The sequence below is a fragment of the Rhipicephalus sanguineus genome, chromosome 2 (assembly GCF_013339695.2).
Source record: "Rhipicephalus sanguineus isolate Rsan-2018 chromosome 2, BIME_Rsan_1.4, whole genome shotgun sequence".
In the NCBI taxonomy this organism is placed as follows: Eukaryota; Metazoa; Arthropoda; class Arachnida; order Ixodida; family Ixodidae; genus Rhipicephalus; species Rhipicephalus sanguineus.
Genome location: NC_051177.1, coordinates 62,519,692 through 62,533,694, shown reverse-complemented (window position 1 = coordinate 62,533,694; position 14,003 = coordinate 62,519,692). Strand labels below are relative to the sequence as shown.

The following is a 14,003-nucleotide window of genomic DNA, read 5'->3' as shown; positions in this document are numbered from 1 at the left end:
ACAGCTGGAGCTCAGTAATGCTTGTTTAGAGCTGTCACTCGTATTTGGTTTGTTTATGAAGTACAGAAAGGTTGGGGTGGCAATCGCTGTTGTTTTGTTGATAGAGCTGCTTAGATGAAATTCAGCTGTGCTTTTTGCATACGTTATTGCTGAACTTTACCTGCTGTGTGTGTGTGCGTGTGTTTGTGTGTGTGTATGAAACACAATTTGCAGTGGGCATAACTGCTGTTTGGAAGTACAGATGTTACTAAATCTTTCAGCTACTGAATTTCTCTTGCAGCAGTAACATTTTTGCATTTTGCAGTGCCCTCGTCAGCTTATAATGCAACTGCCTATAATCTGCTGAATATATCCCAGGAAGATGTTCATGCGGTGGTAGCGGTCGTGTGCAAAAAATTGTGCTTTCCATTTATTATTTGCCTTGGATGTCTTGATGCAGGCACCGAGCTGGTGACACCGCCACTGTCTGGAATCATTTTGCCTGGTGTCACACGCCAGAGTGTTCTTGATCTCACAAGAGAATGGGTAAGTTAACAGAGAAAGCAAAAAAAAAACAATCCGTAATGAATGTATGTCAGTCCGACAACTGATACAAACATGGAAGGTGCATAAACAAGTTCTCACACAGTCTGGAAGTACTAGGAGTTTGTTTCGTATCGTGACATAACTTGAATGCACCTGCAGTGGTTGCTGTGTTTGAGTGTGGTTGTGAGTGGCTGCTCTTAGCAGCAGTCTCTATGCAGGCTTTGTTGCCGCAATGCAATTGACTGAGGACAACAAAGTACTAAGTTAATGCGTGTCTCTCACACTGCAGCTTGTTATGTTGTACAACAAGCCTGGTCCCTGATTGTATATGTAACTTAATGCATTACCAAGTGAGGAGCAGGCTTTTGCCTTTCATAGAGTGTAACATGCTGCCTAATTTTTCAGACGGTAACTTTTATCGAAGTGTGGTGCAATCCAATGCATTTTAGGCACAGGCAGCGGGCTCCATGTGGCACTAAGAGAAGCCAAGGAAAGATTAGGATCTTGGGACACCTGAGTGGTGGCCCGGCCCATTACTGATGCAGAGGTTGGCACGCCTCTGACAATTGGAACCCTTCCTGCCAATTTTCCTCAAAAAGTTACATGGAGAAACTGAGTACCAGCGTTTGGATGGTGCTAAAGCTTTGACTAATGGCTTGGCCAAAGATGGTGTGTGATGCTTGGTACCTGCATAGCTTTTAAACTACTAGACTGCACACACAGCCACACTTGGACATCATGATGAAGCGATATTACTAAGAGCAATGCACTGGATTTGTACACCTATTCCCACTAGACATTGTCTGTGTCTGCGTGCCCCATTTTCATCATTCCAGTATCGAGGTGCCTACTTTAGTGGGGTGGGGGTTCCTTCATCCGATCATTTTGGGCAGTGGTAGCCAAGGCAACCTCAACATGCAACCTGACAAAGGAGGTGTACGACAGGCACTGCAGGAAAGGGGAAGGGGGGGTCGATCACCTCTACCCCCCCCCCCCCCTCTGGATCCGCCACTGGTACACACCATGGTAGTGACGCAACTGCGCGGATGTATGGCATGCAATATCAAGACATTGGGCTCGCATGGTTTCAAAAGGTGTGGCAGGTTTCTCGCACACAACTCTTCTTTCATGTATTTGCCCGACTAAGCAAGCAAAGTGTGGGGATCAAAGTCTGAGAAGTTGCACTTCTCGCTCGGTACTAGAGAGAACACCCTTGACTTTGGTCCATGAGGGACCTTGCATATGTGATATCTCATAAAAAGGCCATTGTAGAGCAGAGAAAGTTATGCACTGCTTTACCATTTGTCGTGGCAGTTCAGAAACTGCTGTGGACATGTTCATGATCGTGGTCTCATTTATACGCTTCAATAAAATGTACCAGTGGAATGTCTCAGCAAGAAAATGCCTACTAACATTGAGCGTGTGAAGTGTGTGTCTGTGTTATCATGCCACTGTAGCATTATTACAAATTACATTAGTGCAGACTTGATCGTGAAAGTATGGCATGCAAGCACAGATGCAAGATGAGAGGACCACGCTACTTGTATGCCAACTAGCCCAACTTTCTGTTGTTATAAGTATGGACTTCGCCTCGCAAGTTACTGCATCGTTGTAAGCTAAGTGAACTAGGCGTCCACTGTTAACTGGCCACGATGATGATTTCACTAGGTTGTGTATTAAGTTGTGTATATTTAAATGCTCCCGAATTAAAAACTCTAGCTTGATTTTTACTTCTTTCCTTGCAGAATGAGTTCAAGGTCTCGGAGCGTAAGATAACCATGGCAGAAATCAGAGAGGCCCTCAAGGAAGACAGGGTGCGTGTTTTTGCTGTGCAGGCGTTTGCTGTCTTCACATTTCTGCAGTCGCTGACCGATGAAAGCTTTCAAAACCTCCAGTTTATTCACTTCCCTAAGTATTCAAAGCTTCTTTACAGCAGCTCAACCTATTCAGTAGGACCAGTATGTGTGACAGAAACCAAATTTTGTATGCTATGCAATGTCCAAGTTTATCTTTTGTTTCATTTTTTGGACGTGACCCCCGTTCGTCACAGTTAATCTCGGCTCCACCACTATGGTGTGCCTCATACCTTTATCTCAGTGTAGTGAAAGCGAAGTCTGTTGCGACCATATCAAGTTATGAACGGTGCTTGTGGATCTGTTATTGTCAATGAATCTTTAAACTTGTCATGGGCGGAATAATTAAACCGTATTTACTCGAATTTGGCACGCACTTCCATTCCAGTAAAATGTTTCTAAAAATTGCCTGCGTGTTACACTTGCATACAAAATCAAAATTACGTTCACAGTACTGACAGTATCCTATGTTTGGAGGGTTTAGAGCCAGTATCATCTCTATTACAAAGCGATGATGGAGCATATTTTTGTGGATTCACATAGGTTCATGTGCCCGACTGTGACGTGTGTGCGCAGATCTGTGCTCAATGAAGGGCAAGTGGTGATGCACTGATTGCATTGGAACGCTTATATTAGAGAAAAGTTATTTTGCACGCTGAACATAGCTGTAAGTTCTTGTCTTTTGTGCGTACGCGAGAGCTGTCCAAGAGGGGTGCCAAGCGAGGCAATGTTTAGCTGCATGTTGATGAGGAAAAGCTTTCACGGGCTGAAAAATGGGAAGGTATCCAGACCTCGAAGACAACTTTGCGTCCTTTCATGAGCTAGTCCGTGTAGACCGAGCTTCTCAAGGTAATGACCCTTGCATTGGCATATGGTCCATTTTTGCCTGGATATATATTTCCTCAACGCAATGCACTAACGATGTGTTATACTAGAATGGTTGCAACCCTTTAAAGCCAGAAAAATTGGATCACAGACGAAAAGGAACTGCCAGGTGAATAAGCATACTTTTGCACGAAGGCAGGTTGGACTTCTTTCTATATATACAGGGTGTTTCAAGAAATGTGTCCAACCTTCTCAAAAAATCAGGAAAATGCGATATTTGATTGCTGCCTTCAGAATTAGTTTTTCTGTAGTGGCAGGGATTTTAAGATGTTTAAAGAATTTATTTGGGACTGTAATTAAAAAGTTAAATTAATTAACTTTTTAATTAGTGGAGTTGGGTGATTGTGTCAAATGGGAGAATTGAAGTTCTTCATGCCAGAAGCCCAACCCAACTTTGAGATTTCGAAAAAGTGGCATCTAGTAACAATTACGAAGTAATGAAATTCAACCAAATGCAATGGCGAAACCTAAACAGAACATGGAAGAATGCACTTAAACAGTAACATGGAAGAATGCAACTGCCATATTCTTCTGAGACGTCCAAAATGAGTAAATGACTTTTTCTGTAGCGCTAGGCATCTTAAGGTGGTTAGAGACATGACTTGAGACAGTAATTAAGAAAGTTAAGTTAATTAACTTTTTAATTAGTGGAGTTAGGTGACTGTGTCAAATTGGGAATTGAAGTTCTTCGTGCCAGAAACCCATCCCAACATTGAGATATCGAAAAAGCGGTCTCTAGTAATAATTACGAAGTAATGAAATTCAACCGAATTCGATGGCTTTCGCTGTTGCAAGCCGTTGCATTTCGTTGAATTTCATTACGCCACAACAATTACTAGGGGACGCTTTTTTGAAATCTCAAAGCTCGGATGGGTTCCTCACATGAAGAACTTCAATTCTCCCATTTGACACAATCACCTACCTCCACTAATTAAAAAGTTAATGAATGTAACTTTTTTAATTACTGTCCTAAATGATGTCCTTAACTACCTTAAGATTCCTGCCACTACAGAAAAAGCAATTCCGAAAGCCCCGAGCAAATATCGCATTTTCCTGATTTTTTGAGAAGGTTGGACACATTTCTTGAAACACCCTGTATATTAGATGTGAAGCATCTTAGAGCGGAGTTCAATCCGGTAGTGGTTGTGGTGGTGTGCGGCGTGACCACCCTTACTGCGCATGCGCAAACCCTCTCCACTCACCACTCCCCCTCTGAAACGCGGGCTCTACATGCCGAAACAATGCTTCGCATCGCCTCATGGTCCCCTTTAGCGGGAGATGGTATGATTCTTTTCTGATCATCAACCTAGGGGCGTGCACTTCCTTTCGTGTAATTCCTTTCGAATTAAATCAACCAGCATTACATTCCAGTGCATCTTTATTTTCATACTTTGTGAAATCGTGAAAACTGGGTGCACGTTAGGTTAGAGGGAGTGTGGCGATTGGCAGGCAGTAAGAAAAGCTTTGTCACACGTATGGCAGAGAGCAAATGAGGCTGTGTTTGATGGTTTATTGTCATGTTACAGTTGTTGGAGATGTTTGGCTGTGGGACGGCCTGCGTCATCTGCCCGATAGAGCGGCTATACCACAGGGGCGAGAGCCTGCACATTCCCACCATGGAGCAGAGCAGTCCACTAGCTAACCGAGTGTTGAAAGCCATCACAGACATTCAGGTGGGTTGTACACATAAGAGGAGCGGGGTAAATGGGTATTAGTGCTGCTTCCTCTCTTGAACATGTTGCAGTGTGTCAGGGCAGCGTGGTGAGATGACAAGCCATCCAGTTATTCGTACGTGGTTGGCTTCCTCTGGAAAAAATTTAATTATTGATGCTTATAGAAGGTACATTTCACTAGAATACAGTCGACATCCGATTTCTGGGACCCTCAAGGAACCACGAAAACGTCCGGAAAGTCGGGCAGTCCGGAAAAACGAATGCACATGAAAACGCACATTTCTGGTAGGTATTTTTTGCTGACGGAGAGGGTCACGGCCGGAGTACAAGACTCCCATTGCAATTCAGCCAATGCACCGTTTAGGTGGCTCTGAAAAGAGCCGTTTATAAAAAAAAAATACAACGTGGCCGGCGCTACCTCATAGGTCTGCACTTGGGCGCAAAGAAGTCGCTTATTTTCTTTTGCACGGTCCACTTGCCCGCGATCATGTCTGCCTCGATTTCAGTCAACGTCATGTTGCCGCTGTACACTGCTGAGAGTGTCATCATTGCTCGCGTCAACTCCGAGCTCGTCGGCTGTGCAGGAGCTGGCTCTTCGTTCTCGGTGTCGGAGTCATCGGAATCCTCCGTAACTTGACGAATGATTTCGTCGTTGGTCAACACCGCACATAGCTCAAGGTCTTTGTCAGCGTCGGCGAAGCCCTCAAAAGCTATCCCAGCTGAAATAGACACGCCAGTAGCGCGCAGATCGTCAAAGGCAACGTCCGCGGATGGCAGTTCGTCACACATGCTGTCCACTTGGGGCGAGACGGCCGTCTCGGCGTCGAGTGTGAAGCCCGCGTGGCAAAAACAGTTCCGCAGAGTTTCTTGCGTAACCGCCATCCACGATTCCGCTAGCATGCCGACGGCAGACCTGAGGTCAACAGCGTAGCTTTTCCTGCTGTCGGAGCAGAGCACCATGCCGCTGAGCACGCGTGATTTGTAATGATACTTCAAGTTAGGAATCACGCCTTGGTCCATTGGCTGCAGGATTGCTGTGGTGTTCGGTGGCAGAAATTCAATCTGTACAGCCTTTAGGTACCTGATGTGGCCATGCGCAGCGCAGTTATCCACACACAGCAGAACTCTTCAATTTTGCTGCTCGAACGTTCTGTCCAGCTTGCGCACATACGCTTCGAATAGCTGCTGCGTTACCCACGCCTTCTTGTTAGCTTCATAGAGAACAGGCAGAGTTACTGCCCCCTTGAAACATCTTGGATGCTTCGACTTGCCTATTACTAGTAACTGAAGCTTCTCGCTGCCTGACATGTTGCTGCCAACGAGGACAGTGAGCCGCTCCTTGCTGTGCTTGCCGCCGTGGCAGGGGTCACCAGCAAATGCAAGTGTTTTCTCTGGCAGCAGCTTGTAAAACAGTCCAGTTTCGTCACAGTTGAAAATATCATTAGGTGGAAACTGCTGAAGCAAGGACTGCAGCTTTCCATCCCGATATTCGGCGACAACGGAATCGTCGACGGCGCCACTTTCTCCACACATCTTCTTGAACTTCAAGTCATTGCGGCTCTTGAAATTGCGAAGCCATCCATCGCTGAACTTGAAGTCCTTCACATTCATCTGAAGCGCGAAAACCTCTGCCTTCTGCTTCAGGATGTCGCCTGACACCGGGATTTTCTTAACGATCATGGCACTGAGCCACACGAGGAGCGCTTCCTCGAGCTGCGGGTAAACAACCCGACTCACATTCTTTCCAGCCCCGGTTGATTTGGCAGCCACTTCCAAGATCTTCGCCTTGTTTTTGATGAAGTCCGAAACAGTTTGCTTCGAAATTCCGAACTCCCTCCCCACCTCTGTCTGCGACCGACTGCTTTGGACTTGTTCAATGATGGCGGCTTTCTTCTGCATCGTGAGCCTACGAGGGGGCTTTGTGCGCTTCGAAGGCGTGGACGAAGATGAAGGAGCAGTCGGTGCCATCGCTGTAAACGGCGAATCCGCTCGACGAAAAGCGCAGCACGAAACAGCTAGGAGGTCGGGAAACGTGATCACCGAAGATAGCGTGCAGCAGCAAACGATCAACCGCAGACACGACCACAGAGCTGGCAGAGCTGACAAAACAACACGTGAACGAACACAGTGAGGTTTGGCTTGGCTAAGCTACGGCTGGCAACGGATTGACACGTGCGGTTTCGAGGTTACAGCAGCCGAGGTACATGGCATGTGCTGGCCACACCTGCGATGCGAGTATGGTGGGTTCGAGGATATGAAAACAACCAAAATGGCGGCGTCGGTGGTGACTTTGGGTCGGCGGTTAACAGTAAATAGTCCGGGAAATCGGATGGTGAAGGCTATAAGAGTCTGGAATTTCGGACTTTTTAATACATTGACTCTATGGGGAACTTGACGGTGCCACAGATGAGTCCGGGAAATCAGGCATGACCGGAATTTCGGGCGTCCGGGAAATCGGACGTCGACTGTAGATGTATGACATTGGTAATGTGGAGTGTAGCCTAAACAAGGTTGTGCAAACAGGCAATAATTATGGTGCTTGGCCTGTGCTGTGAACTTATTTAAATACTCACAAGGAACAGCTGCGTAGAAGGGACAGAAATGTGCGAACTTCATGTGGCTTGCTGCTGTGCTCAGGAAATTTAGCAAACGTCTTTTGTTTCGAGGCTTCTTTTATTATGGCATGCTAGAGCATTTATGGTGCCCAGGGCAAGTACAACAATGCAAAACAATGAAGCATGGTACATGAGACTGTGAGAAAAAAAACAAATGAACACAGTAGCAAGGAAACGTATAACACAAACATCCAATTGAAATCTGGCAAAAGTGCTGCTGAATCAAGTCTGTGAAATAATGAAACAGGTGCATTGTACACAGCTCAAACTCGGACTAGCTTATTCATCAATTTATGACCTAAAGACATAGGTTCATCTGCCGAAGGGAGGGAGGGGGGGGGGGCATGAGAGGCTGAGTCCCCCCCCCCCCTCCCACTTTCAGCAGAGGTCGTTGTCGGCTGCACACTAGGAAAGCAACTGAGGTGAAGTTTTGCTTCAGCAGAGCAATCGTATAATTATATAATGAAATATAATGAAATTTTGTAACATATCTGTCCTGCGCTTCTGCTGTGAAGATTGTGTTCCGTGTCTCATGACCGTGCACTGCACGCTACTTGTGGTGCGGGCTGCCAATGTGACACTTTCGTGGCATGTGCTCCAGCATTGCAGAGGAGGCTACCACTGAGCACGGGTTCTATAATGTTAGAGCACCCTGTCATGCTTTTATTCTGTTCTGTTTGACCTGAAAATTACATCACTAATGAGTATGAGCTAGAACCAGCAAACGTTTTATGTAGGGGTGTGAGAATATTCGAACTTCCAAATATTTTTTTAATAGTGTTTGCTATTCGATTCGATTCACAACGGAATTTGACTATTTGAAGTTTCCGGAAGATAAATACAGTCAACATCAGATTTTTCGGATTCCCTAGGGACTGCGAAATCGTCCGAAAAAATGAAATCATCCTATTTATTCTGCTCAGGTGGTCAAATCTCCACAGCCACATTCAAAATAGGTCCAGTGCTTCCCAGTACACTTATCAGGCATTTTGGTGCACGCCCAGGCTCTCCTGAATACATTCGATACCTGCCACCAATTGCATGGTGCTAACCACCAATTGCAAATTTGCATCTTGTGATGAGCACCACTGATACCAGCAAAGCGCAGAATAGATTGACTTTCTCGCATGGAACGTTTGGAAATGATGACACGACACACAAAGACTGCCGGAAAAGCAAACGACTCATCCGGCTTTCCCCGATGCGTGTGCGCACATAAACGACACGCACATGCATCAGCGAATCTCCGCCAGTGCGCAGCATTTCCTGCCGCGTGGAGCCGATTGTTCGTAGCCGTGTGCAGCACATCGCCAACTAAGCTGATGTCGTCGTTGCCGGGTGCTTGCTATACCGTACACACGCATTTGTCATGAAAGTGTTCGTGATGCCCACTCCGTTCCTGACCACACGCGAGCACAGCGATGGCGAACTGCTTATGTTCGCGAAGGCAACGTGTCTGTGCGGCACACTTAGTGGTCTCGCACATAAAGGCAGCATGAACGATGGCACGGCGCGTTTGTCTTATACGCGCTAGGCCACATGCACTACTGAGCATTTAGCTGAAGATGCTTATCAGAAGGGTTGTAAGCAATTAAGCCGTACTGGTGCGTTTGCCGCCTGCCACCATTGCGCCTCCATGCATCCCGGCGTTTATCAGTAAGACATCGCCGCACCGGCCGCACTGCGCCCTGACAGTGGCCCCTTCAGATTTTTGATATGCTTCACCCCACCACATTCTGGCATTGCGGCAAAGCTGTCTTTCGGACTCTGCTATGGCCTCAAATGGATTGACTCACGAAAGCTGGTTTGAACCTACGAGATGATAGACGCGGCAGAGGTGGGGGCTTTAATTAATGCCATTTGGACCTGAAATGTGGGCAGAAAATCCGAAAAATCGGACACCGAAGATTTTCAGAGTCCGAAATTTCAAATGTTCTTTTTCCTTGACATCTATGGGGCAGATTAGGAACTCTGGACTCAAAGGGAGCGTGCCCTTGTCTGCCGCATCAGTTTTGCCTCCACAGAAGTTGAAGGAGGATGAGAGGTTGGAGAAATAGCGTCTTTTCCTTTCATGCGTAAAGTGTTTTCGAGACCACATTGGTTGCACCATATCATGTAAACAAATACAATTTGGCCTCTGCATTGTCTCATTCTTGAGATGACAACTAGGGAACACCACCCCTCCAGCGCTTCACCAACCTAGCCAAAATAAACGCTTTGATGTGCTATCTCATAAGAATAAGCTTAGGGATCCTCTGCAACGTTTTTTCTGTAATTTCGCTTTGATTTGTTAGAGAGATATTCGAGAAATATTCTAAAAATATTCAAATTTGCTTTGCACCCAGAATTTTGCTATTCGCACAGCTCTAGTTTTATGAACTGGTCAGATGCGCTTCCTTTTTCAGGAAATTCAAATTCCTTCTTCGAAAATGTATAGAATCGCCACTGCTCTATATCCCAGCTGCTGTGAGTTGATCAGCTTGCAGAAATGTTGAGTGTTCTAGCCGAGCCACCAGAGCTAGATAAGCTTTCTGCTTTAGCATCTGATTAACCTGCTTCACCTTTCGTATGATATGCTAGCTTAGAATGGAATTTCAATGGAACGTTGGGTACGGCAAGGTTTTCCTGCCTCGGCATGGAGTTCGTTTGCAAAGGCGACAGGGGCCTGGCTGTCATAGCATTTTTATAAAAAAATCCGTATTGTCTGAAAAAAGAAAAAACACCCTGTATAATACAGTAAAATCTCGTTACTACGAACATCAAATTAACGAAATTTTCAGATTAACCCCTTAAGTGCTTTATTTTTTTGAAAATTTCCTAACCAAAAGTGCCTATTTTTTTTATTGCTGATTTCGAATCTGATTGTACTAAAAATAGCTAGTCGATGTTAAAAAAATATTTGTACCACATACTTAGTCGAATCAAAACACGGAATAATGCAAGGGGGCCTGTTGCAGCTCCTGCACCAAAAGTGAGTTTCCTTTCTCAATTTTTTCCCGTTTTCTCCTCGCTTCCGAGAGCAAACGAAGCGCATTTGGAGAAACTGCTGAATGTATTCCATAAGGTCATCTGGCAATGACAAGTTGAAAGTCTTGCCTGGAGTGACCAAGAATGGAAAGCGAGGAGGCTTCACAGGAGGATTGTCCACATCAAGCAGGATCCACTGGCGAGCACTCGCAATGCTCGCTTCCGAGCTGTTTTCATCACCACCGGAGGAGATGCTCAATGCACCGTCTTCGCTGTCTTCACTTCCGGACACAAGATAAACATCTGTATCCGAATGATCATCACTCGAAGAAGATGACGAAAACGAAAAGCCTCTTTTCATGTTGACGAGCCAGTTATGCATAGGTGCCCGCCACCGCAAGCCATCTCTTCATACAAAAACCGCGCTCTTTCCGCAGTAGAAAAATAAATTGCCAAGTAAATGCTGCCATCTGGTGGATTACACACAATCTAAGCTCTAGAAGAGCGCCTCTTGCCCTGAATGCTAGAGGGGAGTACCTATTCCGCTAGGACGAGCTCTGCTCGTCCAAAGCAGTTTGGGGACAGTTTGGGCAGGACGAGCTCTGCTCGTCCAAAGCAGTTAAGGGGTTAACGAATTTTTCAGATTTAACGAATTTTTTTGAAATCCCCACCAAAACGCCTATGTAAAAAACTTTCAGTACTACGAATTTCAGAATACCGAATATTTCAGATTAATGTACGTAATTTAACCCCGAAATCAACAAGATGCTTTGTTATTACGAAGTTTCATGAATGTTTCGGTACAGAAATCACTGAAGCTTACACCTATCATCATCTGCAGCAGATATGCGCTGGGAAACCCGCTTCATTAAGTGCAGCCCCATCAGCGTCGACATCAATGCGAGCATCACCAACCGGTCAAACTGGTCAAACCAAATCAAACAACGTCGTAGGCTTAGTCCCGCTGTTGCCGCTGTTCTCACCACATTTCCAGTTGCTGTCGTTTGGAGCTGTGAAGTTGAGATCGTTTTTTGCGGTTGCTTTTCTGGCAATGAGTTCTCCTGGCCCCAGCGTTAAAAAGAAGCGACGCCAGTTTCGCTCAAGGAAAAAGTGGACATTCTGACGGAGCTGAATGCTGGAAAAAAGCAAGTGGACATATACAGGGAGCGTGATATCGCGCCGTCAACAGTGGCAACAATACTGAAGGGTCAGGAGAAGGTCGTGAGATTACATCGAGAATCGCAGCTGGCTCCCTCAAGAAAGCGCTTGCGGCTGGGCAACTACCAAACCGTCGACGACGCCGTCCTCACATGGTTTAAGGATGCCAGACAACACGGTGTGCCCTTGTCAGGCCCTATTATTCAAGAAAAGGCGCGACTGTTCGCGGTCGCTCTGGGCACCTTTGGCTTCGATGCAAGTGCCAGATGGCTTTATCGGTTCCGGCAAAGGAATGGCATCATGTGCCAAGTCGCGTGTGGGGAAGAAAAGGCGGCTGATGCCGAAAGTGCGATTGCCTGGCAGAATGAGCGCTTTCAGGATATCGTCGAGTTGTTCAGTCCAGACGACGTTTTCAATGCCGACGAAACGACATGCTTTTATCAGCTGTTACCTGATAAGACAATGAACTTTAAAGGTGAAAAATGCAAAAGCGGAAAAAAGTCGCGTCTTCGCATGTCAGTGCTCTCCTGCTGCAATGCCACAGGCACGGAAAAACTCAAGCCTCTTGTTATTGGCAAGTCCGCCAAGCCTCGCTGCTTGAAAAACGTTGTCTCGTTGCCTTGTGACTGTCGGTCGCAGGAAACGAGACAACACAAGTAAGAAAGCTTGGATGACGCGGCAATTGTTCACGCAGTGGCTGCTGCAGTTCGGCAACACAACGAAGAAGAAACAAAAGAAGGTTCTTCTAATCGTTGATAACTGCTCGGCACATATGGTGAACGTGCGTTTGAGCAATGTGCAGCTTGAATTTCTGCCCCCGAATTGTACATCTTTGCTCCAACCTTTACACCAGGGCATAATAATATGTGTGAAAGCTGAATTTCGGAAGCGACTTGTGCAGCGCCTTCTCATTAAGATACGACTGAAGCTGCCCACGGAGGTCAACATCCGTCAAGCCGCAGAAATCCTGACAGGGTCGTGGTGGAATGCCAAGGCAAGCACCATTAGCAACTGCTGGCGAAAGGCAGGTCTTCTCGAGACTTCGATTACGCCGCAGGACTGCGAGCCTACGCCACGAGACTGCGATGACGAAGCGGAGCTCGACCCAGAGTTTTCGAATGAGCCTACCAAGAAGCTCCCGGTAGACGCTGCGGTAACCTTCGAGGATTACGTGGACAGGGACTGTGCAGCGGCTACGTCCGCAGAGCTCACCTGCGAAGAAATTGTGAGTCAAGTGCATGAGCAAGATTGCTGTAGCACTGACGAAGACGACGCTGGCGATGCAGAGTCTGGGACAACGGAAGAGACTATTTCCAGCTCGGATGTTGTGGTGTTCCTTGAGAAGACCCGATCGTAGCTTGGGTGCTGCAAGGATGTACCCGAAGACATCCTTAGGAAGGTTGCGGACGTGGAGGCATACATGCACCAGCGCCTGCTTTCTACTCGCCAGAAGAAGATAACCGACTTTTTTATACAGTCCACTCGGTGCCCAGTGTTTTCGTTTATTGTTTACGCCCCAACACGTGCATCTCCTGCAAAGGTACATTATTTTCGCTGTTGTGTTACATTACTGACATCATTTTTCAGTACTACGATACTTCAGAATAACGAATTAAATTCGGCGGTCCCGCAGAGTTCGTTGTAACGAGATTCTACTGTAACATACGGGCCAGTTGAACACTGCATAGTTCCTTGACTTTGGTCCAGTATGGTCTACTAAAGCTGTTTGTTCTTTTTTCTCTCTTTCTTTTTTCTAGTACGGAGTTGTACCACACAGCTGGGCCATAGAAGTCAAGTGACCTAGGACATTGAATTGAACAGTACTGCAAATCGTCGTTATGCATGCTCTCCGAAAGTGTAGATATGTTTCCTAACGGAGCTTCTGGACACATTGGCTCTAATGGCACAGACTGAATACAGCAGATCGATTGTGAAGAGACATCCCTTATCACGTTTGTGTTTTTTATACTCTATGTATGTTATTTTATTTCTCGTTTTTCCCAAGTTCGTGGTTTGCTGATGTGCCACATCTTCAGTCCTCACACCGGTTTTGTGCACTCAGCTGCCGACAGTGACATTTCGTAAATTCCTGTAAGGACAAAAACTGCTAAACGAGAGGTTGTGTTTTGTGCAAGCTAACTGTGACTGTTGTTGAATGTGTTGTCCAGTGCTTTAACACCGTACTGACGTCACAAATGGCTTGTGCAAGAAAAAAATGTTGCAGTTTTTCTTTATGTTGGCGCCTTATACCACATATGCGTAGGGATCATCAGTTTGATCTCCCAAAATTTATCACGCGCATGGCGTGTTTTGCTTTCCACTCCTCA

The 14,003-nt window shown here is 46.2% G+C and overlaps 1 protein-coding gene across 2 annotated transcripts in view; it reads left to right on the top strand.

The window, feature by feature from the left end:
• Nucleotides 1–13,627, top strand: part of LOC119383097 (branched-chain-amino-acid aminotransferase, cytosolic) — a 56,063-nt gene extending 42,436 nt beyond the window's left edge. For both annotated transcript variants that reach the window (XM_037651093.2, XM_037651094.2), the window contains exons 8-11: nt 440–525; nt 2,271–2,339; nt 4,790–4,936; nt 13,434–13,627. In XM_037651093.2, the coding sequence (XP_037507021.1) occupies nt 440–525; nt 2,271–2,339; nt 4,790–4,936; nt 13,434–13,475 (344 nt within the window). In that variant the 3' untranslated portion in view covers nt 13,476–13,627. The remainder of the gene's footprint in view (nt 1–439; nt 526–2,270; nt 2,340–4,789; nt 4,937–13,433) is intronic.
• The last annotated feature ends 376 nt before the right edge of the window (nt 13,628–14,003 follow it).